The sequence below is a fragment of the Anser cygnoides genome, chromosome W (assembly GCF_040182565.1).
Source record: "Anser cygnoides isolate HZ-2024a breed goose chromosome W, Taihu_goose_T2T_genome, whole genome shotgun sequence".
In the NCBI taxonomy this organism is placed as follows: domain Eukaryota; kingdom Metazoa; phylum Chordata; class Aves; order Anseriformes; family Anatidae; genus Anser; species Anser cygnoides.
In genome coordinates this window covers 7164828-7187949 of record NC_089911.1, presented here as the reverse complement: position 1 = coordinate 7187949, position 23122 = coordinate 7164828, and the positions used below count along the sequence as shown (strand labels likewise).

Genomic DNA, 23122 nt, shown 5'->3' with positions numbered 1-23122 from the left:
TACTGCCCACCAGTGTGGCCCCAGTATCCCTGCTTTCTGTGGCCCAGTCACACTAAGTCCCCGCTGTACCCCAGTATGGCCCCTGTGCCCCCCCCCCGCTCCCGGCATATTCCTGCTGACCCCCACATTATGCCACCAATATCCCACCCACTACTGCCCCAGTCTCCCCAGTATGACTTGGTGATGCCCAGTATAGCCGCTGTGGCCCCTACACACTAATGCCCCCCCCGCAGTGTGGCCCCACTCTCCCCCAGTATGGCTCCAGTAATGCCCAGTATGTTCCCTGTGACCCTCCTGGTATGGCCACACTGACCCCCAGTGTGCCCCCACTGACCCCCAGCATGACCCCACTGACCCCCAGCGTGACCCCCCTGACCCCCAGCGTGACCCCCCTGACCCCCAGTGTGCCCCCTAACCCCCAGCGTGACCTCACTGACCCCCAGCATGGCCCCATTGACCCCCAGCGTGACCCCACTGACCCCCAGTGTGCCCCCACTGACCCCCAGCATGCCCCCCCTTACCCCCAGTGTGCCCCCTAACCCCCAGCATGACCCCACTGACCACCAGCATGCCCCCCCGACCCCCACTGTGCCCCCTAACCCCCAGCATGGCCCCACTGACCCCCAGTGTGCCCCCTAACCCCCAGCATGACCCCACTGACCCCCAGTGTGCCCCCTGACCCCCAGCGTGACCCCACTGACCCCCAGCATGGCCCCATTGACCCCCCAGCATGACCCCACTGACCCCCAGCGTGCCCCCTAACCCCCAGCATGACCCCACTGACCCCCAGTGTGCCCCCCTAACCCCCAGCGTGACCCCACTGACCCCCAGCGTGCCCCCACTGTCCCCCAGTGTGCTCCCACTGCCCCCACTGCCCCCCCCCAACACGCAGTGGCTGCGTGCACACACCCCCAGGCATGCAGCAGCCACGCGTGCGGGTGCCCGGGGGGGGGCCCCCATGGGTGCAGGGTGCTCACACGTGGCCCCAAGCCCCCCAGCCACGTGTGCGTCTCCATCCCCCCCCCCCCCTCCCGCGCCCCGGTGCCCCGGTGCCACGTGGGCGCGTGGGCGCCTGCACGTGCTGGGCCCCCCCCCCCAGCGTTAACCCCGGCCCCCCCTGGGACTCCCCCTGCCCCTTCCTTGGCTTGCGAGGGGGAGCAGCTCCCGGGCGTTCCCTCCCAGATGGGGGTCCCTATGTTGTGTCATCCCCCCCCCCCGGCCCCTCTCATCCCGGCCAAGGGGGGGGACCGGGTGCGGCCTTGGACGGACACACAGCCGCACGGACGGACGGACTGAGTCATCCTTGGCCCGGCCACGCGGCCCCGTCCCCCCCCTGTCCTCCTCCTCCTCCTCCATCCCGCCCTCCCCGCCGCCGGCACCCGCCATGGCCCCGACCCTGCTGCTGCTGGGTGAGCGCCTGGCACCGCGCTGCACTGCACGGCACTGCACGGGCACTGCACGGGCACTGCACGGCTATGGCGTGGGTTTGGGGGCTGGGAGGGGGGCTGAGCACGGACACTGCACGGGCACTGCACCGAGCACGGCATGGACCTTGTGCTGGGCACTGCACGGGCACTGCACCGAGCACTGCACGGGCACTGCAGTGCACATGACGAGGATCCAGCACTGGGCACTGCACTGACACGGAGGGTTCGGGCACTGCACGGGCACTGCAGTGGGCACGGCACAGATCCAGCACTGGGCACTGCACTGGCGTTGGGCAGGCCGGGCACTGCACGGACACTGCACTGGGCACGCCGTGGCTGGGCCCCGGCACTGCAGGGGGCGAGCGTCGCGTGGGTGCCGCAGCGGGTGCGGCGTGGGGCAGCTGAGCAGTGCTCTGCACGCTGCACAGCCTGGGCACAGGCACTGCATGGCTAAGGAGCGAGGGCAACGAGGGGCTGAGCACTGCGCGGGCACTGCATGGGCGCTGAGCGCGGGGCTGGCCACTGCAAGGGCACTGCGCAGAGAGCGCCCAGGCGCTGCGGGGCTGGGCACTGCGCGGTGCTGGGCACCCCGCTGAGCAGCGCGCGGGCACTGCAGGGAGCCGGACACTGCGCCGGACGCTGCACGGGCACCGCATGGGGTCTGAGCACGGTGTGGGCACTGCAGTGGGCACTGGAAAGGGAAGGGCGCTGCCCTGGGTGCCGCATGGGGGCCGGGCACTGCAGGAGCACTGCGAAGGCACTGGGCACTGCAGGGAAACTGGGCACCGCACCGGGCACTGCAGGGGCACCGCAAAGGGCCTGGATGGTTCAGGGCATAGCAGGGCACTGGGCGCTGCATGGGGCACTGGGCACTGCATGGGGCACTGCAGCAGTACCACGGGGGACGCCAGGCAATGCAGTAGGCACTGCTCCCAGTTAGAACCCTGCGGTGGGGGAGGAATGGGGCACTGGGAAGGGCACTGGGAATTGCAGTGGGTACTGGAGGCTGTGCTGGGCACTGGGCGGTGGGTACTGGGAAGCCTGTGGGGCGCTGTGCAGGGCACTGGATGTTCTGGGCTGCGGTGGGCATGGGCTGCTGGGAAGGGAACTGGGAACTGGGCACGTGTGGCACTGGGCACTGGGCCTGGGGCACCGGGAAGGGCACTGGACACTGGTCTGTGGTTGCTGGGCACTGGGAAGGACACTGGAAAGGCACTGGGCAGTGGGAAAGGGCATGGTCATGGGGCTGGGAATGGGGTGGTGGGAATGGCACTGGTCATGGGGCACTGGAAATGGCACTTGGGGCACTGGGAGTGGGGCGCTGGGAATGGGGTGCTGGTTGCTGGTCTGGAGGCATGGGGCACTGGGAATGGCAATGGGAAGACCACTGGGAATGGCACCGGGAGTGGGACAGTGGGAACTGGGCACTGGGAATGGGGCAGTGAGAATGGGAGAGTGGGAATGGGGCAGTGGGAGTGGGACAGTGGGTGTGGGACACTGGTTGCTGGTCTCGGGGCGTGGGGCACTGGGAATGGGACACTGGAACGGTGCTGGGCACTGGGAAGCCCCCTACGGGCTCCGAGCTGCTCGTGGCCCCATGGGGGGGCCAGGAGGGGCTCAGCCAGGTGCGGCCCCCCCCCCCCCCCCCCCTCACCCTCCTCTCTCGGCTCCAGTGGGGCTGCTGGCCCCCCGCGGCGCAGGTACTGGGACAGGGCTGGGCTGGGGGGGGTCCCTGCCCCAGTGCAGCCGAGTTGCTGGGAGCCTGTGGGAGCCTGCGGTGGGTCCCCAGGTGTGCAGGGCTGCCAGCGCGTCCCAGTGACTCCCAGTGGGTCGCGCTGTGTGCAAACGGTCCCAGCAGGTCCCAGAGCACGCAGGGGTCCCAGTGGGTCATAGCAGGTCCCAGTAGGTCCCAGTGAGTCCCAGCAGGTCCCAGAGCATGCACAGGTCCCACTGGGTGATACCACTTCCCAGCAGGTCCCAGTGGGTTTGAGTAGGTCCCAGCGGGTCCCAGTGGGTCCTGGTGTGTGGAAAGGGTCCCAGCAGGTGCCAGTAGATCCCGGTGGGTCCCAGTAGGTCTCAGCAAGTCTGGGCGGTCCCAGTATCTCCCAGAGCATGCAGGGGTCCCAGTGGATCCCAGCAGGTCCCAGTGGGTTTTGGTGTTTGTAAAGAGTCCCAGCAGGTCCAGAGGGTCCTCAGCAGGTCCCAGAGCACAAAAGGATCCCAGCACGTCCCAGTAGGTCCCAGAGCATACTGGGGTCCCAGTAGGTCCCAGTGAGTCCTGAAGCATGCAGTGGTCCCAGGGAGACCCAGCATGTCTCGGAGCACACAGGGTTCCCAAGACGTCCCAGTAGGTTTCAGTGGGTCCCAGTAAGTCCCAGAGCCTCCCAGCAGGTCCCAGAGCACACAAGGGTCCCAGCACATCCCAGTAGGTCCCAGAGCATACTGAGGTCCCAATAAGTCCCAGGGAGTCCCAGCACGTCCTGGAGAACACAGTGGGTCCCAGTAGGTCCCAGGGAGTCCCAGCACGTCCCGGAGCACATAGGGGTCCCAAGACGTCCCAGTACATTTCAGTGGGTTCCAGCAGGTCCCAGAGCCTCCCAGCACGTCCCAGTGCATGCAGGGGTCCCAGCAGGTCCCCGGGGGTTCCCAGTGGGCGCCGGCAGCCCCAGTGCCTGATGTCTGCCCTCCTCCCCAGGCCCGTTCCCGGTGCGCCTGGCTGGGGGTCCCGGGCAGTGCGTGGGGCGCGTGGAGGTGCTGCACACCGGGCGCTGGGGCACCGTCTGCGACGACGACTGGGGGCTGCCGGACGCAGCCGTGGTCTGCCGGGAGCTGGGCTGTGGCACCGCGCTCGCCGCCCCCACGGGCGCCTGGTTTGGGGAGGGCTCCGGCCCCATCTGGCTGAACGGGCTGCGGTGCCGCGGCAGCGAGGGGCGCCTGGCCCAGTGCCGACACCGGGGCTGGCGCAGCCACGTCTGCACCCATGAGGAGGACGCCAGCGCCGTGTGTTCAGGTGGGCTGCGACCCCGGCACCGGGGGAGGGAAGGCAGAAATGGTAAAAGGGCAAAAGTTGGGAAAGACCTCTGAGGTCACCAAGCCCAACGGTTAGCCTAGCACCGCCAAGTCTAGCACCAAACCAGGTCCCCAGGGACATCTGCGTGTCCTTCGGATACCTCCAGGGACGGTGACTCAACCCCTTCCCTGGCTGTTGACCAATGTCCCCAGGTCTTTTTCTGCCAGGCTCTTTCCCAGCTAAAGGGGACGCCCCCCTCACTGCCTTTCCCCACAGCTCACCCCTTCCTCTCCCTGGGCACCATGGAACCCCCTGCGCCCTCCACCACCACTGCCAGCACCCCAGCACCTGGTGAGTGGTATCCCCAGGGACACCCGTGTCCCCGGCCGCGTGGGGAGGACGCTTTGTGCCCCACAGTGACACCGACTGCCTTGCAGGTGACGCAGTGCCGCGGCCGGCTGGGGGTCCCAGACGCTGCACGGGGCACAAGGAGGACACCAGCGTGGCGTGCACAGGTACAGCGTTGGTGCGCGTTGTACCCACACCCAGGAGCTGCTGCCTGCAGCCCTGCCCGTCCCCACGCACCCTGCAGGTCCGTGACACTTGCGTTGTTCTCCCTGCACTGTTGCCGACTCCGGCCTCTTCCCCAGGGACCCCCACGCTGCGGCTGGTAGGGGCTGAGGGTCCCTGCGCGGGGCGCGTGGAGGTGCTGCATGCCGGCCACTGGGGCTCCGTCTGCGACGACGGCTGGGGGCTCGAGGACGCGGCTGTGGTCTGCCAGGAGCTGGGCTGCGGCGCTGCGCTGGCTGCGCCCCGCGGGGCGTTTTTTGGCGAGGGCGCTGGCCCCATCTGGCTGGACAACGTGCGGTGCCAGGGGAACGAGTCGGCCTTGCTGCAGTGCCCGACTGCCCCATGGGGCATCACGGACTGCCAGCACCGGGAGGACGCGGCTGTCGTCTGTGCAGGTACCCGCTCCATGTGCCAGGCGTGTGCGGTGCCCAGGCCGCTGGGGATAGCGCCCGTGCTTGCGTGCACGTGCCCCGGTGTGCTCCTGGACGGCATGCAGTGCGTGTGGTGCTGCGGAGACGCACAGGGGCTGTGCCACAGGGTCCTGGTGCAGCGCATGGGCAAGGGGCCGCCACGGCTAAATTGCAAATTTGGTGACCGTGCAGTGCAGTGCTGCAGGGCACAGTGTATGGCCAGGCAAGGTGCGGCATCTATGCACGGCGCACATGCACCGCATGCGCTGCAGGGCTCACACTGCTTTCCTGCATCGCCCAGATGAGCTGACCGCCGTCGACCCCATGGAGCCCGGTCCCCACCAGCTGCCAACCAGCCCGGCTCGGGTGCCCCCCTCTACCGTGCCACACGAGACCACCCGGCCCCACATCCCCAGCTCTCCCCAGCCTGCCCCCAGCAGCCAGACTGTGGCTGGGATGGGGCACAGGGGTAGGAGAAGGAGGGATGGAGTGGGGATGGGGGTGGGATTAAGTGGGGATGGGGCAGGGATGGAGATTGGAAAGGAAGGAGGGTGGAAGGTGCTGGGATAGAGCAGGGAAGGAGCCGGGGATGGCGGGGGGATGGAGCATGGAAGGAAAAGGAACAGAGCATGGAAGAAGCTGGGATGGAGCTGGGATAGACATATGGAGGGGGGACAAAGTTGAGATTGAGGGGGATGGAGCGGGGATGGAGATGGGATCACTTGGTGCGGACATGGATGGAGAGGGGCAGGAATTGGTGCTGGAGAAGGGAAGGAGCACGGGGAAGGAGCGGGGATGCAGTAATGAAGGAATGAGGACGGAGACCCCGTCCCCAGACACCGGTGACCAGCAGTGGTGTGACACCAGCTGTTTTTCAGCTCCAGCCCAGCTACGTCTGGCCGGGGGCCCCGGGCGCTGCGCGGGGCGTGTGGAGGTGCTGCACGCCGGGCGCTGGGGCACCGTCTGCGATGACAGCTGGGGGCTGCCGGACGCAGCCGTGGTCTGCCGGGAGCTGGGCTGCGGGGTGGCGCGTGAAGCCCCCCGCAGTGCCCACTTCGGCCCTGGCACCGGCCCCGTCTGGCTGGACGAGGTGAACTGCAAGGGAACGGAGCCCACGCTGCGGCGCTGCCCGGCTGAGCCCTGGGGCAGGCACAACTGCAACCACCATGAGGATGCCGCTGTCGTCTGCGCAGGTGGGATGGCCCCAGGACGGGGCAGCCACCCTGATCTCTGCTCCGTGTCATGGCTGAGGGCTGGAGCAGGTCTGGGGGGCACGGAGCCCGCCCCGTGCACCCCCCTTCCTGCTGGGGTCCCTCCCTGTTTCCTCAAGTGCCTGTCCCCAAGGGATGCCCCAGCCTCTGGCCCTGGGTGCCCCCGGGGGTGGGGAGGGTCCCCAAGCAGGGAGCATCACCCTGGGGGCACAGAGGGGACAGGGGGCCCCCCATGCACACGATGGGGCTGGGACAAAGACTGAGCCCCCCCCCACCTTCACTCTTGCAGGGCCAGAGGACCTGCCATCACCCACGGGGACCTCCCGGTGGCCCCCAGGACTGGATCGAGTTGGCACCGTCCCCAGCACTACCCGGCGCCCCTTGGGACAGGAGCCATCCAGCGCCGTCCCCAGCATCACCCCGCGCCCCCCAGGACGGGATCGAGTTAGCACCACCCCAGCCAAAGCAGGGCGGGATCCCATTCGTATCATCAGGATCACCCGACTCAAAGCAGAGCAGGATCCAGCTGGTGTCATCCAGAGCACAAAGCCCAAGGCAGGACCTGGTGCAGCTGGTACCACCAGGTCCAAGGTGGGACGGGAGCCTGGTGGCCCCACCAGGTCCAAAGCAGGATGGGATCCAGCTGGCACCAACAGGTCCAAGGCAGGACGGGATCCAGTTGGCACCACCAAACCCAAAGCAGGACAGGATCTAGCTGGTACCAACAGATCCAAGGCAGGACGGGATCCAGTTGGCATCACCAAGCCCAAAGCAGGATGGGATCCAGCTGGCACCAACAGGTCCAAGGCAGGACGGGATCCAGTTGGCATCACCAAACCCAAAGCAGGACAGAATCCAGCTGGCACCAACAGGTGTAAGGCAGGACGGGATCCAGTTGGCATCACCAAGCCCAAAGCAGGATGGGATCCAGCTGGCACCAACAGGTCCAAGGCACGACAGGATCCAGTTGGCATCACCAAGCCCAAAGCAGTACAGAATCTAGCTGGCACCAACAGGTCTAAGGCAGGACGGGATCCGGTTGGCATCACCAAGGCCAAAGCAGTACAGAATATAGCTGGCACCAACAGATCCAAGACAGGACAGGATCTAGTTGATATCACCAAGGCCAAAGCAGGACGGGATCCAGCTGGCACCAACAGGTCTAAGGCAGGACGGGATCCAGTTGGCACCACCAAGCCCAAAGCAGGACAGAATATAGCTGGCGTCAACAGATCCAAGGCAGAACAGGACCCAGTTGGCATCACCAAACCCAAAGCAGGACAGGATCTATCTGGCACCAACAGGTCCAGGGCAGGACAGGATCCAGTTGGCATCACCAAGCCCAAAGCAGGATGGGATCCAGCTGGCACCAACAGGTCCAAGGCAGGACGCGATCAAGTCGGTACCATCCATGTCACCCACCCCAAAGCAGAGCAGGATCCGCTCAGCACTGTGCAGATCACCCAGCCCAAAGCTGAGCGGGTTGTGGTGGGGGGCAAACAGACCACCATGAGCCCATCACGTTGGGTTTCGGTGGGGACCATGAAAGGCATCAAGCCCAAGGCAGGTTGGGATCCGGTTGGTACCACCAGGAGCACCCAGACGCTGATAGGACGGGATCCTGTTAGTGCCACCCAAACCTATGGGTGGCACCCACGGCCCAAAGCAGGGCAGGACTCAGCCCCCACCACGGTGCTCCCCATGTGGAGGAGCCACCACTTGGGAGAACCAGGTCCAGAAGGGACCATAAGGAGCACTCCTCCTGCAGCAGCGCTGGATCTGGGTGGTACCATGGGGAGCACACATCCCACAGCAGAACTGGGGCCTGAAGGTCCCATCAGCATCACACATCCTCCAGCAGGACTGGATCCAGAAGGCAGCACACGGAGCGCACGTCCTGAAGCAGAACCGGGCCTGGATGATACTGTATGGAGCACACATCCCACAGCAGAACCAGGGCAAGGTGGTACCACATGGGATCCACGTCCTTCAGCAAGACCAGGTCCTGAAGGTCCCATGAGGAGCACACGTCCTGTGGGTGCAGAACTGGGTGCAGAAGGTACCACGAGAACACGTCCTGTGTTGGAACTGGATCTGGACAGCACCCGGATGGGTACTTCAGCAGAACCAGATCCTAGAGGCAACACACATGCTTCAGCAGAACCAGGTCCAGAAAGTACCGTGTGGAGCACACATCCAACAGCAGAACCAGGCCCAGAAGATACCGTGAGAATCACACATCCCACAGCAGAACCATATACAGATGGTGCCATGTGGAGCACACATCCCACGGCAAGACCAGGTCCAGAAGGTACCATGATGAGCACACATCCCACAGCAGAACCAGGTCCAGAAGGTACCATGATGAGCACACATCTCACAGCAGAACCAGTTCCAGGAGGTACCATGTGGAGCACAAATCCCACAGTAGAACCAGGTCCAGAAAGTACCATGATGAGTACACATCCCACAGCAGAACCGGGTCTAGAAGATACCATGATGAGCACACATCCTACAGCAGAACCAGATACAGATGGTGCCATGTGGAGCATGCATCCAACAGCAAGACCAGGTCCAGAAGATACCATGACAAACACATATCCCACAGCAGAACCAAGTCCAGGAGGTACCATGATGAACACACATCCCACAGCAGAACCACGTCCAGGAGGTACCGTGAGAAGCACACATCCCACAGCAGGACTGGATCCAGAAGGCAACACACAGAGCATAAGTCCTGCAGCAGAACTGGACCTGGTTGGTATCATATGGAACACACATCCCACAGCAGAACCAGGTCCAGGAGGTACCACATTGGGTGTTGAACTGGATCCAGAAAGTACCATGAGGAGCACACATCCTACAGTTGAACTGGGTCCAGATGCTACCATGAGGAGCACACATCCTACAGTTGAACTGGGTCCAGAAAGTACCATGAGGAGCACACATCCTACAGCTGGACTGGGTCCAGATGCTACCATGAGGAGCACACATCCTACAGTTGAACTGGGTCCAGAAAGTACCATGAGGAGCACACATCCTACAGTTGAACTGGGTCCAGATGCTACCATGAGGAGCACACATCCTCCAGAAGAGCTGGGTCCAGAAGGTACCATGTGGAGCACACGTCCTCCAGAAGAACCAGGTCTACGTGGCACCTCGCAGAGTGCACATTCTTCAGCAGAACTGGGCTTGGCTGATACCTTACAGAGTGCCCGTCCCACAGCAGTTGTTCGCACGTGGAGCACACCCCCTTTAGCAGAACCAAATCCAGATGGGACCACGAGGAGCTCACATCCTGCAACAGCATCAGGTCGAGACGGTACTACGTGGGGGACACGTTCTTCAGGTGATTTTGATCTCAATGGAACAATGAGGAGCGCACATCCTTCAGCAGAAGCAGGTCTAGAAGGCACCATGGAGAGCACACGTCCCACATCAGAACCAGGCCCAGAAGGTACCATGTGGAGCTATATGGATGGGTGAACTGTTGGCGAAGAGAAGGGGAGGGAGGGCAGGTGGACAGAAGAGCACACCGATGGGTGTGTGGGGGTGAGGAGGAGGGGGGGTGGGATGGGATGGGATGGGATGGGATGGGATGGCATGGCATGGGATGGGATGGCATGGCATGGCATGGCATGGCATGGCATGGCATGGCATGGCATAGGGTGGGGTGGGATGGGAATGGGATGGGGTGGGGTGGGGTGGGATGGGCTGGGCTGCTGTTGGGTGGAAGGGTTTGAGAGGGAGGGGCAGAAGAAGAGGAGATGACAAAGAAAGGGGGCAGGAGGGGAGGGAGAGGGGGTTGTCTCATGGACTCTGTGTCCCTTCCCCATCCAGGTGCTGGCGCAGGCTTGGGCCTCACTGGGATGTCTGTGCCCCCCACCACATCTCCATCACCCCCCTCATCTCTGCCCCCCACCCTGTGGCCGGCCAGCCCCCCTGCCCTTGCAGTCCAACTGGGTCCGGGCTCTGCCACTCGCTCCCAGCACCCCACAGAGCCCCCCAGCACCTGGGAGCCACCAGCACCCATCCAGTACCCAGAGGAGACCCCCAGCACCCACGGACCCCTAGAACCCACCCAAAGCCCCCCAGGGAACCCCAGCACCCAGGGACCCCCAGCACACACCCAGCACGCCGTGGAGACCCCCCCTGCCTGGAAGGAGCTTGTGCTCTCCCAGCACCCCCCTGCAGAGCCCCCCAGCTCCTGGATGCCCCCAGCCTCCTTTACCCCGTCCCCACCAGGGACCCGCAGCCCCCAGAGCCCCCCGGCACTCACCGTGCTCCCCCCAGGTTCCACCAGCCCTTACACGCTTGCTGCCCCCTCGGAGCACCCCATGGAGCTCCCCATCCCCCAGAGCCCCCCAGCATCTCCTCAGCACTCCGTGAAGTTGCTTGGCACCCCAACCCCCCCAGCGCCCCCCCAGAACCTCACTGACACCCTCAGCTCCAAGAGCCCCTTGGCACCCTTCCAGTATCCAACAGAGCCCCCCAGCACCTGGACCCCCCCAGCACACACCCAGCACCCCATGGGGATTTTTGACACCCAGACCCACCCAGCACCCCCCCAGCAACACCCAGAGCCCCCCGGCACCCAGGGCCCCCCAGCACCCCCCCAGAACCCTCTGGAGACCTTCAGCACCCAGGGATCACCAGCACCCCCCCAGCACCCCATGAAGTTGCTCATCACCCAGAGGACCCCCCCACACTCCCAGCACCCTATGGAGATCTTTGGCATGAAGGGCTCACCAGCACCCCCTCAGCGCACCATGAACCCCCCCAGCACCCTGAGACCCACAGCACCCCCTCAACACCCTATGGAGACCCTTGGCACCCAGGGACCCCCAATCCCTCCCCAGCACCCTATGGAGACCTTTGGCACCCAGGGCTCACCAGCACCCCCTCAGCACCCCGTGAAAACCCCCAGCACCCTGACACCCCCAATCCCTCCCCAGCACCCTATGGAGACCCTTGGCACCCAGAGACCCCCAGCACCCCCCCAACACCCTATGGAGACCCTTGGCACCCAGGGACCCCCAGCATCCCCCCAGCACCCTATGGAGACCCTTGGCACCCAGGGACCCCCAGCATCCCCCCAGCACCCTATGGAGACCCTTGGCACCCAAACCCTCCCAGTACCCACAGAGCTCCTCCACACTGCCCCTGACAGCCCCCTGGACAGCCCCATGCTGCTTGGGCCCCCATGTGCAGGTAGGTCTATGGGTTTGGGGGGGGGGGGGGGCAGCAGTCCCTGTCTGGGACGCCTGAGATGAGCACAGGGAGGGCCCCCAGTGTTGGGGGGGTGTTGGGGGGCTTGGCAGGGGGCACAATGACGCACCGTGTGTCTCTGCTTCTCGTCCCGCAGGTCCAGCTCCACCAGCAGTGCCAACACCCCCCTCGGTGGGGGGCCAGGGGGGTCCCTGCATGGCCCCCCTGCTGCGGGTGCTGCTGTGGGAGGTGCGGGGGCTGCGGGGGCAGCTACGGGCCCTGGCCCATGCCCAGCGGCGGGGGGCTCAGCGCCTGGAGGCTCTTGCCCGCCGCCTGGGCCGGCTGTCAGCCCTCAGCCAGCATCTCCTGGGGGGCCCCCCCCGGCTCTATGGGGCTGTGGGCACCCAGGGCGGTCTTTGTAGGGGCTGCAAGTGAAATAAAGCCGGGCCAGTTCCCCAAATCATCTCGAGCATTGTTTTTTTTGGGGGGGGTATGGGGACTTCACCCACTGCAGTCCTGGAGAGGGAGTGCTGGGCACCCCCCCAACCTGCTGGGTGTCCCCCCCCCCACCCTCCCAGGTTTGGGGTGCCCGCAGCAGCCGTGGGTCTGTTGGGATGCTGCCCTCCCTGCGCCCTGCTGCCCTTCCCTTCACCTATCTCCCCCTGCAGCCCCCCAGAGAGGCCGCGGCCAAGGCTCCTGAGGCTGGCAATCCCCTTTGTGACCTCCTCGCCCCATTTTTGGGGTTCCCCATCTCCAGCCCCCAGAGCCCCCATCTGGGGCCCTCCCAGCTTGCCCCCCCCGGCGCCTGCCTGGCTGCTGCCCCATTCCCCTTCCTCCCCTTGGCTTTCACTTCCCCTCCTCCCCCCCACACACACCCCACCCCCAGACCTTGCGTTAAAAGGGTGGCCTCGAGGTGGAGGGACCCCAGGCTGGCAGCATGGGGGGTCTGCACGGACTGGGGCTGTGCCTGGGTGAGGGACCAGGGGGTGGGGGGGACGTGGGGGGGTACAGAGCTGGGGGGTACGTGTGTGTGTGGGGGGGTTTAGAGCTGAGGGCACATGGGGGTGTCAGCTTGGGAGGGTCAATGGGATGAGTGCTGCTGCCTCCGTCCCATTACGACTCTTCCCTCTCTCCCTCCAGCTCTGTGCTGCGGTGCCGTGATTGGATCTGGTATGTGGGTGCTGCTGGGTGTCACTGCGGGGGGGGGGGTGTCCCCTGGGTGCCACTTGTGTGCCCTGCGGTCAGCGTCTGCTGGATGTGGCAGGCACTGGGGCAGGGGCAATAGGTGGGAGGGCTTGGACTGGGCAGACTGGGGCTCTTCTGGGCAAAGTGTGGCCATACTGGGCAGACTGGAGTCGTGCTGGTGCTGAGCTGGTGCTGAGCTGGGCAGACTGGGGCTCTTCTGGGCAAAGTGCGGCCATACTGGGCAGACTGGGGTCATGCTTGGGGCTGTGCTGGGCAGACTGGGGCTCTTCTGGGCAGGCTATGCTGGGGTTGTACAGGGGCTGTGCTGGGCAGCCAGGGGCTGCACTGGGGATACTGGGACTCCTTTCCCTATGCATGCCTGCCACGCTCTTCCCCTCCCCACAGTGCCCGTCCGGCTCGTGGGTGGCCGGTCCCGGTGCCACGGGCGCGTGGAGCTGCTGCAGGCCGGCGCCTGGGGCTCGGTCTGTGCCTCAGGCTGGGACCGGGCGGCCTCCCGTGTGCTCTGCCGGGAGCTGGGCTGCGGCCGTCCCCGCCTCCTCCCCGCACCCTGCGGCCCCACGGCGGCCGACGGGCCCCCAGTGGCCCTGCAGCAGGTGCAGTGCTCGGGGCAGGAGCCGGCCCTGGCGCACTGCGGCCTGCAGCCACGGGACGCACCGTCTTGCCCCTCGGACCGGCTGGCTGCCGTTGACTGCGAGGGTGAGCACGCGGCAGGCCACGGGGTGCTCAGCCTGGAGCGTGGGGGGGGGGGTGTCTGTCTGCGCCTGGCCTGACCCCCCCCTCCCCCCCTCGTCCTGCAGAGCCATTTGGGCTGCGGCTGTCCGGCGGCCCCGGGCGGTGCGCGGGGCGGCTGGAGGTGCAGCGCAACGGGAGCTGGGGCACGGTGTGCGACGACGGCTGGGGCGCGGCGAACGCGGCGGTGGTGTGCCGGGAGCTGGGCTGCGGGGAGGTGCCGGCAGATCTCCACGGGGATCGGCCACGCTTCGGGCCCGGCACGGGGCGCATCTGGCTGGATGACGTGCGGTGCCGGGGCCGGGAGGGGACCCTGCAGGACTGTGCCCACCGAGCCTGGGGGTACCACGACTGCACCCACGACGAGGACGTCGGCGTGGTCTGCCAGGTGCGGGACCGTTCCCTGCTGCCCCGTGTGAGGCTCGGTGCGGCCACAGGGCCCTGCGGGGCAGGACGTGGCCATGCTCAGCCTTTTCTTCTCACAGGACCCCTGAGCACCGCGGCTCTGCCCACGGCCATCCCTGCCGCCATCAGCCGTCACACCCGCCCCTCCTGCGACGCCTCCAGCGGGGGGACCCCAAACCCAAACAGGACCCCGCTCGCAGCTGTCTTTGCCCCGACAAAGCCCACCAGTGGGCGTGGGAGCTCCTGCTGCAGCCCCCGATGCCCCTTGCCCGGTTATTAAACGCGGAGCAGCCATAACACTGAGATGGGGCTGCGGGTTCTCATGCTGTGCGCTGCCTGGGGGTTCGGCATGGGGCAGGGGTCCCGGCCGCCCCAGGTGCGGCACCGTGCCCAGCCTGGCCCCCTGCCCGGGCCCTCCCCCGCGGCCCCCTGACCCCGTTATGAAACATCTCGTTAGCACTAATCCCGCCAGCCACCTGTCCGCTCCCGGCACCCAGCCCGGCCGGGGGATGGGACCGGCTGCCTGCCAGCAGCTCTCAGTCGTGGGGCCAGGGCCAGGCCTTGCCCTGCTGGGGGGTGGGCAGGTGGAAAAAATGGGGGCAGGGGGGCTGGATGTGGTGCAATAGGGACGATGAGGGGCAGGGAGTGGGGGAATGGCAGGCAATGGAGGGCAAAGGGGCAAGGAGTGGGGTCATGGAACCGGGGGGGCAAAGGGGCAGGGAGTGGGGTAATGGGAACTGAGGGGGTAGAGGGGCAGGGAATTGGGTAACGGGGGCCACAGGGGGCAGAGGGGCTGGGCACGGGGCAGTGAGGAGCAGATGGGCTGGGACTGGGGGATTGCAGTGTAGCTGTGGGGCAGAGGGGCATGGAGTGGGGCAGTGGGGCCTGGGGGGGGTCAGAGGGGCGTTGAGTGGGGCAGTGGGGAGCAACGGGAAGGCAAGGAGGCAGGGAGTGGGGCAATGGGTGCTGGAGGAGAAGAGGGGCAGGGAATTGGAAATGGGGGCTGGGGGGCAGAGGGGTCATAGCATGGGGCAATGAGCTTGGGGGCAGAAATTGGGGACTGTGGGTGGTGGGGTTTATTGGGGGGGGGGGGGGAGCACAATCCATCCCTGGCAGCAGAAGGGGACGGGGGACAAACTGGGGGCAGAGGGACGTCCCCAGCTCCTCTTGCAGCATGGGGCCATGCCGGGCTCTGTCCCCAGCCCAGCGACAGGGACGGGGCTGAGCTCTCGCCACCTGGCCCGGCTGCCCGCCGGCTATTTCGGTGCCCCCGCAGCTGTTGGTACCTCCGCCCCCCGCCACCCCCGCAGCCTGGCCACCACGCTCCCTCCCACGCACTGGGGACCTGGCCAGCAAAGGCCACTGCCTGTCCCTGTCCTCTGCATCCTCTGCATGCCGCCGGGGCCGGAGACGTGCCGGTGGGGCTGAAATTTGTGGGGCTGGCACTGGCCCCTGGGGATGGTTCCTGGCAGGGCAGGAGGGCAATGCAGGGGGCCAGCCCCAAAACCACTGCTCCAGGGCAGGGGGGACAACCCCGGCAGCAGCCTCTGCTCCCCATACTGGGGACGGAGAGGGCAGGGTGAGTGATGGGGTTATGTGACCTTCTCCCGTCCGGCCACGTGCCAAGCGGGTCCTGTTAATGTGCTGTCAAGTATTAATTACCTCCCGGCGGGCTGGGGTCAGGGCAGCCGTAAGCAGCTGGGATGGGGGGAAAGAGCAGGTGGAGAGGGAGAAACAACAGGTCCCAGGGCAGGGGGCTTGGGGAGAGGCAGGGATGTGGCCGTGGGAACTGGGGAGTGGGAGGGATGAGGATGTGGGAAATGGGGAGGAGGGAGCAGGCCACGGGAAATCGGGGAGAGGGAGGGATATGGACATGGGGAAAGGGGGAAAGGGAGGGCTGTGGGTGTGGGAAAAGGGGGGAAGGGAGCGGTATGGACGGGGGAAAAGGGGGAAAGGGCACGGATGTGGGAAAAGAGGGAGAGGAAGGGACGTGGGAACAGGGGGATGGGGGAGATACGGACATAGGAAAAGGGGGAGAGGGAGGGACACAGCCTGGGGACTGAGGCAGGAGGAGAGAGACAGGCACATCCCGGGGGCACAGGGCAGGAGCAGCTTTGGGGGTGCAGCTGTGGGGCAGGCTTGATATTGGGGCGCCGAGCAGGTGCAGGGATGAGCCCAGCCTCACACCCCCTGCTCCCCCCCACCCGGTGCCAGAGCGCCACCCCCCCACGCACAGAGCAGCACCAAGGCCCCCCCCCCCCCCAGCATCTCCCGTGGGGCGAAGCCTGACTGGTGCCTACTCCTCCTGCCCCTACGAGTGCTGGGTGCGCTGCGTCCGAGCGCGGCTTCCTCGGCAGGGCAATGTGCACACACGCATGCACGCGCGTGTGTGTGTGTGCGTGTGCGTGTGTGCGTGTGTGCGTGTGCGTGCGCGCCACCAGCAGGGCTCTGCCAGCCCCAGCTCAAAATAGACCCCGGGAGCGCTCCTGCAGAGGGGCCCAGATGTGAGTCAGAGTGGTGGGACGCGGGTTAATTTGCGGGCAGGGGGTGCTGGGGATGGTGGCAGGGGGGCTCCGTGCAGGGACGGTGTCAGCCCGGGGTCGGTGCCCCCCCCATCCTTGGGCCATCAGCTGGGGCTGATCCCTACACACGCCCCAAAACCTGTCCCTGGACCGTCCTGCCCCACACCTGGGGGTCTGGTGCCCAGTGCTTGTTCCCGCAGCTCCATAGGACCAGCGGGGCAAACCTCCATGGGAATAGGGGCAAACCTTGGGGGGGGTGTGGTGAGACGCTGGGGAGGGGGCACAGAAGGGCCCAGATATGGGAGTGGGGAAACTGAGGCAGAAGAGGGACGAACATGCAACGAGTGTTGGCCAGGCTGGGGCCGTGGCTTCGCGGGGTGGTAGCAGTGGCCAGGGAGCTGCTGCCAGCAGGGGACAGGGGAGTGAAGGTTTTGGGGGGGGTGCTTCTGGAGGTGTCCTGTGGGGGGGGGTCAGTGGCTTGGGGATGTCGAGGAGCTGTGACGTTCGCGCTGACATTAGCAGTGCACTGGTACAGAGTGCAGGCTCCGTGCCACGTGTCTGTCCATCCCTGCGCCGTCTGTCCGGCCAAGCAGGGTGCCTGTCCCACACACCACGCTTTGCCCGGCCATCCCTGCAAGCTGTCCTCCGCTCTGTCCATCCGTCCATCCCACACGGCTCCCTGTCCATCTGTCCCCCCCCACACCCTGCTCCTTCTTTCAGCTGTCCCTTCCTGCAGGGCGCTGTGCTGTCTGCCCACCCACCCATGCACCCAGACCCGTCTGCTCCCCCCGCGCCATGCCCCGTGTCTGTCTTTCTGTCCATGCCCTCGGCGCTCTGTCCATCTGGCCACGCACCATGCTCCACGCGCCCCTGCCTGCCGTGCTCCATCCCGTCTGCCTGTCCCCACCTGGACTGCCCTGCCTGTCTTTCCCTCCCGTACTCCGTTCTGTCCGTCAGTCCCCCCATGCCTCTCTCCATCCTGTCCGTCTGTCCCCACGCAATACCCCGTCCGTCCTGCCCCTGCCTATGTTTGGAGGTCGGCACGCGTTGCGCCTGACACATGTTCCCAGCTCGAGCGGGAGAGATTAGCGCGGGCCGGCGCTGCCCTGGGTCCAGCGGCTTCGGAGCGCGCAGGAAAATCTGAGTCACGGCTCCGGGCTCCGGGGCGGCTGCGGGGCCAGTGGCACCGCGCCGCGCCCCAGGGACAGCGCAGAGACACCGGTGAGCCTCACGCCGCTTGGGCTGTCCCTGTGCAACCCCAGCAGATGCCAGCTTTCGCTCTGCGGCTTTCTTGCACAGCTCAGCCCCCATGGCTGGGGACAGGGAGGGGGGGGACAGGGCTGTTGTTCCTGCCCCGCAACACCCGGGGGTGGCTGTGACCCCCCTGCGGCTGTGCCGGTGCAAGGGGCTGCAGCCAGCGGGATGGGAGAAGGGTCCGGGTCCTGTTTCAGAGCTGGAGATGGAGGAGAGAAGGGCTGGGAGTGGGCAAAGGGCAGAGCCAGCACTGACCCACTGCTGTGGGGGGATGTGGAGTGGGATGTGGGGCTGTCCATGGGGGCCGAGCATCCCGGCTGGGCTGGACTGGGCTAACTGGGTCGGGCTGGGCTGGACTGGGCTAGAATGGGTTGGACTGGGCTAGGCTGCGTTGGACTGGACTGGGCTAGGCTGAACTGGGTTGGAATGAGCTGGACTGGGATGGACTGGAAAGGGTTGGACCTCACACTTCAGTAGACTGAACTGAGCTAGACTGGACTGGACTGGGCAGCACTGGGCTGGGAGAGCTGAACAGGACTGACGAGGGCTGTACTGCGCTGTGTCAGACCATACTGGTGTGGGCTGCACTCAGCTGGACTAAGCTGGGCTGGACTGGGCAGCACCAGCTGGGTGTCCCCAGGCTTCCCCTGTGTGTGACAAGGGGGGGACATCACACTGGTGTGGGGTGCTTGGGCTCCACAGGGCCCATGGAGGAGTCAGAGGAGGATGGGGAGGACAACGAGGTGTTCCTGGAGCAGCTGATGATGCGGACAGGCCAGGCCGTGCCGCGGCAGGAGCTGGAGGAGCAGTACACCGTGCTGGAGGAGCTGGGCAGCGGCACCTACGGCCGTGTGGTGCTCACCGAGCCCCGCGACGGTGGTGAGGAGCTTTTGTGGGGGGGGGGGGCCCTGCCCTGGTTCACCCCATGGCCGCTTCATCCCTGACATCCCTCCGAAGCGCTGACCCTCTCCCCGCTTCTCAGGCTCACCGGTGGTCCTCAAGCTGATGCTGAAGGAGCACACGGAGTGGAGGGCGTTCCTCAGGGAGTACTGCATTGCCCTGTGCCTCTCTGGCCACACCGCCTGCATCCGTGCCCTGCCCGTCGCCTTCGAGAGTGCCACACACTTCGCCTTCGGGCAGGAGCTCGCTCCTGCTGGGGACCTGTGCACCCTCCTCACCCCTGGGGTGCGTGCGGTACAGGGGATCTGCCAAGGGCTGAGGGGCTGATGAGGGGCCGGTGGGAGGGAATAGGGAGGAGAAGGTACCGGGGTGGCTTGGCAGGGGGTGCAGGGAGGGGGCAGGAACCCTAACCCTAACCCTAACCCTAAGCCTAAGCCTAAGCCTAACCCTAACCCTAAGCCTAACCAACCTCTTGCTGTGAATTGGGACACACTTGGCAGCACGGGGATGTGTCTGGGGGCTGCTCTGGGCTGAAGCCCTTGCTGGTGGCACCAGGCAGGGTGCTGGGGGCTGCAGCACCCTCTGTGGCAGGCAGTGACGGTGCTGCCGTTCCCGCAGGAGGGCTTGGCAGAGGTGCTGGTGAAGCGCTGTGCCTCCCAGCTGGCGGAGGCTCTGGATTTCATGCACAGCCGGGCCCTGGTCCACCGGGACGTCAAGCTGGACAATGTGCTGCTCTTCGACCGTGAGTGCCGGCGGGTGAAGCTGGGCGATTTCGGGCTCACCCGCCTGCAGGGCTCTGCCGTTCGTGCCATGTCCAGCACCCTGCCCTATTCCCCACCAGAGCTCTGTCTGCTCCAGGGCTTGGACACGCTGGAGCTGGACTCCAGCCTCGATGTCTGGGCCTTTGCCGTGCTGCTCTTCTGCCTCTGCACCGGCTGCTTCCCCTGGGCTGTGGCTGCCAGCCCTGACCCCCAGTTCGAGGACTTCAGCGCCTGGCAGAGCGGTGCAGAGGGGCGGGAGGCGCCTCCATCCTGGCAGGCCTTTGGCTACGGGGCGCAGGAGATGTTCCGTCGCCTGCTGAGGCTGGACCCCGACCGCCGGAGCCCGGCCATCGAGGTGCAGAAATACTTGTCCCTGCCATGGCTGACAGGACAGGACACCGGGGCTCGGCTGGATGGTGGCGACAGGGGGGAGGCAGCAGCAGGAAACCCCCAGACCCCCATTACCCAGGGCTGTGCCCCAGCCGGTGGCTCAGGAGGGGGTGTGAGGGATGCTGCAGGTGCTGGGGAGCAGGGTGATGGCAGCTACAGTAGCGGGGACGGTGTACCCACACCGCCTTCTGGTACCCTCGCCCTGTGCCACTAGTCAGCATCTCCATCAGCCCCGGGGACAGGCAGCGAGGGGGGTCCTGAGGTCTGGGCCAGGGTCTTCTTGTGGGCTGGGGTGAAAACTTGGTCCGCACGCGGTACCCTGGGTGTAAGGGTCAGAGGCAGCAAACAGCACCAGAAAAGTGCTGCAGTCAAGGGAAGGAGAAGCAATGCTCGGGGCAGCATTTTGGGGGGGGGGGGGTCAGGGATGCCAGTCCCATCTCAGCACCTCACCTGCTGTTAATGAACATCACTCATGATGACAAAATGCCTGATTAACAAATGTGCTAGGGTGGCAAGGAGAAGCCAAGGGAAAAGCAGCCAAAGGTTGACAGAGAAGTGGGAGGAGAGCAATCAGTCAGAAATCATTAAGGCTGGTGCAAGGCCTTGGCAGGAGCAGCTGCAAAAATGGCTCAGTAACAGCAGGGGAACCCAGAAACGGGTCCAACCTCCCCTACTTGCACGTGTGTGTGAGGAGGCTGTCATCCCTGCTGTAATTAGTTAAGATGCCAAGCAGTCTCCTTGGGGTTAATGAGCTGAAGAACCAAGCATGAGCCCTCCAGGCACACAGCTGGGCTGGGAGGAGCCGCAGGGCGAATTTAGTGCTTGACGGAAACCTGATCAACGTGGGATTCAGCTCCCTCTGAGCTATGCAAGACTCTGCCACAGGCGGGATAGTCTGCACCATGAGGACTGGGTAATACAAAAGTCTGAAGAGAGCAGAGGGAGTGAGCTGGGATGGCGATGGATGTGGAGGAGGTGGGGGGGGGGGGTGTCAGGAGAACGGGCATCAGCAGCTTGAAGTGTCACAGATGTCAGCAGAGGGGTTCCAGAGGTGAAGCCGCTGAGGTCTGGGCTGTTTGCACCAAAGCGGAGCTCACCTGGGGTGAGCACAGTGCATGCCGGTTGGACAAAAAACCTGCTCCCTCCAGGCTCACCCTGCTCTCCCAGGGAGCCCAGAGGGGTGCTGAGTGCTGCCAGCAGCATGTCAGCCCTTCCCATCCCTGGTGGGAGCCCACCAGAAAGCTGGGGAGGGATTTATCAGGTTGTGTAGTGATAGGACGGGGGGTAACAGCTTTGAAATAAAAGCGGGTAGATTTAGATTAGATCTTAGAAAGAAATACTTCATGATGACAGTGGTCCAGGTCATGCAGAGAAGCTGTGGATGCCCCATCCCTGGAAGTGCTCAAGGTCAGGTTGGATGGGGCTTTGGGCAACCTGGTATGGTGGGAGGTGTCCTGGGCACCTAGAAAGAGATGGTCTTTAAGGTCCTTCCCAGCCCAAACCGTTCCTTGGTTCTTTGATCTCCTGCCAAGTGAGAGGAGCCCCGCTGCACAGTGGAAGGAGAGATGGAAATCAGCTGAGGTGCTGAAAGTTAATAAAATTCTCTGTTGTTTTGCCTTTTTATAATTGTGTTTTCCCACGAGCCCTGAATCTCCTCTGGGTGCCACGCTTGCAGAGGGAGGTATTGGAAGGGTATTGGACTCACATGATGAGGGAGAGCAGACCCTTGTCTTATCGGAGCTGGATAAGAAAACTCCCCCTGCCCCTGAAGTGCCCCTGTGCAATAGAAATGAGGTCCTAAGGCCGGAGAGAAGAGACTCAGGGAGAAATAGTAAAGACCTCAGAAAGACCAATGCACAAGGTTGGCTCAGTCTCTCCCAACTGCATCCAAACCAGTGCCACAAAGAAGACACGAAGGCTGTTAAGTCATTGGAGACTCCTCTACAAGAGGTACCAAGGCTCCCATTTGCCATCCAGACAATCTCTTCTGAGAGAATTGCTGCCTGCCTGGGGCCTGTATTCATGATACTAGGACTAACAATTCTCTCGGGTCCCAAAGACCACCACCCCTTCCTACATTGTCAAGTAGCAAGATGATGCTCTAACAAAGAAATTCTGAAATATCTAAAAGGATCTTATGTTCCTTGGAAAAATATTGAAGGGATTGGGAGCACAAGTAGTGTTCTCCTTTGGCCTCCCAGTTGGTGACTGGGACGCACAAAGAAGGAGACACCTGGGACAAGTGAATGCTTGGCTGAGAGGCTGGTGCCATGCCCAAGGGTTTGGGTTCTGTGACCTTGGATGCATTTTTGAGGGACCAGGCGTGCTGATGCTGGATGGGGCACAGCTGTCCAGGTGGGGCAAGAGTGTTGTGGGCAGTAAGCTGGCTGGGCTGAGAGCTTGAGTAAGAGTTATGGACCACACCGATAAAGGACACCTTGTGGTCGGGGTCTGCTCCAGGCTGCCTGACCAAGGGCAGCCTGTGGATGAGGCCTTCTTGCTTCAGCTACAAGAAGCATCATGCTCACACGCTGTCATCCTGATGGGGGACTTCCAGTGCATGGTGTCTGCTGGAAAAGGAGCTGAGCAGGGCTGGCAGCTCCTTAAGGATATTTCCCTTAGAGCACAAGGACTTAGAGCACATCCCCTGGGTAAGAAAGCACCCAAGACTATGGGGCCTGATGACATGCGTCCCAGCGTCCTGAGGGAACTGGCTGATGGAGTCACCAAGCCTCTCTTCATCATATTTGAAGTCCTGGCAGTCAGGCAAAGTCCCCAGTGACTGGAAAAAGGGAAACATCACTCCCATTTTTAAAAGGGGTAGAAAGGAGGGCCCAGGGAAGTACAGACCAGTCAGCCTCACCTCTGTGCCAGGAAAGATCATGGAAAAGATCCTCCTGGAAGCAACGTCAAGGCACATGCAAGACAAGGAGGTGATCCGAGACAGCCAGCACGGCTTCACCAACGGCAAATCATGCCTGACAAACTTGGTGGCCTATGATGGAGTGACTGCATCAGTCGACAACAGAAAACCAATTGATGTCACCAACCTGGACTTCTGCAAGGCCTTTGATATGGTCCCACATGACATCCTGATCTCCACGTCGGAGGGAAATGGA

The 23122-nt window shown here is 64.4% G+C and overlaps 3 protein-coding genes across 5 annotated transcripts; all 3 read left to right on the top strand.

Moving 5' to 3' along the window:
- The first annotated feature begins 1216 nt into the window (after positions 1-1216).
- Positions 1217-12296, top strand: LOC106049351 (soluble scavenger receptor cysteine-rich domain-containing protein SSC5D-like). Of its 2 annotated transcripts, XM_066987238.1 has the most exons (11): positions 1217-1409; positions 3101-3127; positions 4123-4437; positions 4714-4788; positions 4875-4952; positions 5088-5402; positions 5719-5886; positions 6296-6610; positions 6918-10085; positions 10469-11839; positions 11994-12296. In XM_066987238.1, the coding sequence occupies exons 1-11, from the start codon at positions 1385-1387 to the stop codon at positions 12269-12271; spliced, it is 6135 nt and encodes a 2044-aa protein (XP_066843339.1). In that variant the 5' UTR covers positions 1217-1384; the 3' UTR covers positions 12272-12296. The 2 variants fall into 2 exon arrangements, with proteins under 2 accessions (XP_066843339.1, XP_066843340.1); XM_066987239.1 differs by lacking the exon at positions 3101-3127.
- A 412-nt stretch (positions 12297-12708) lies between these two features.
- LOC125181180 (CD5 antigen-like) lies at positions 12709-14479 on the top strand. Its single transcript, XM_066987290.1, has 5 exons — positions 12709-12807; positions 12977-13006; positions 13427-13738; positions 13840-14159; positions 14257-14479. The coding sequence occupies exons 1-5, from the start codon at positions 12774-12776 to the stop codon at positions 14263-14265; spliced, it is 705 nt and encodes a 234-aa protein (XP_066843391.1). The 5' UTR covers positions 12709-12773; the 3' UTR covers positions 14266-14479.
- A 2533-nt stretch (positions 14480-17012) lies between these two features.
- Positions 17013-22042, top strand: LOC106049354 (uncharacterized serine/threonine-protein kinase SBK3-like). Of its 2 annotated transcripts, XM_048055264.2 has the most exons (4): positions 17013-17919; positions 18655-18831; positions 18935-19137; positions 19471-22042. In XM_048055264.2, exons 1-4 carry the CDS (start codon positions 17034-17036, stop codon positions 20215-20217), a joined length of 2013 nt encoding a protein of 670 aa, XP_047911221.2. In that variant the 5' UTR covers positions 17013-17033; the 3' UTR covers positions 20218-22042. The 2 variants fall into 2 exon arrangements, with proteins under 2 accessions (XP_047911221.2, XP_066843657.1); XM_066987556.1 differs by having other exon boundaries at positions 17013-18831.
- The last annotated feature ends 1080 nt before the right edge of the window (positions 22043-23122 follow it).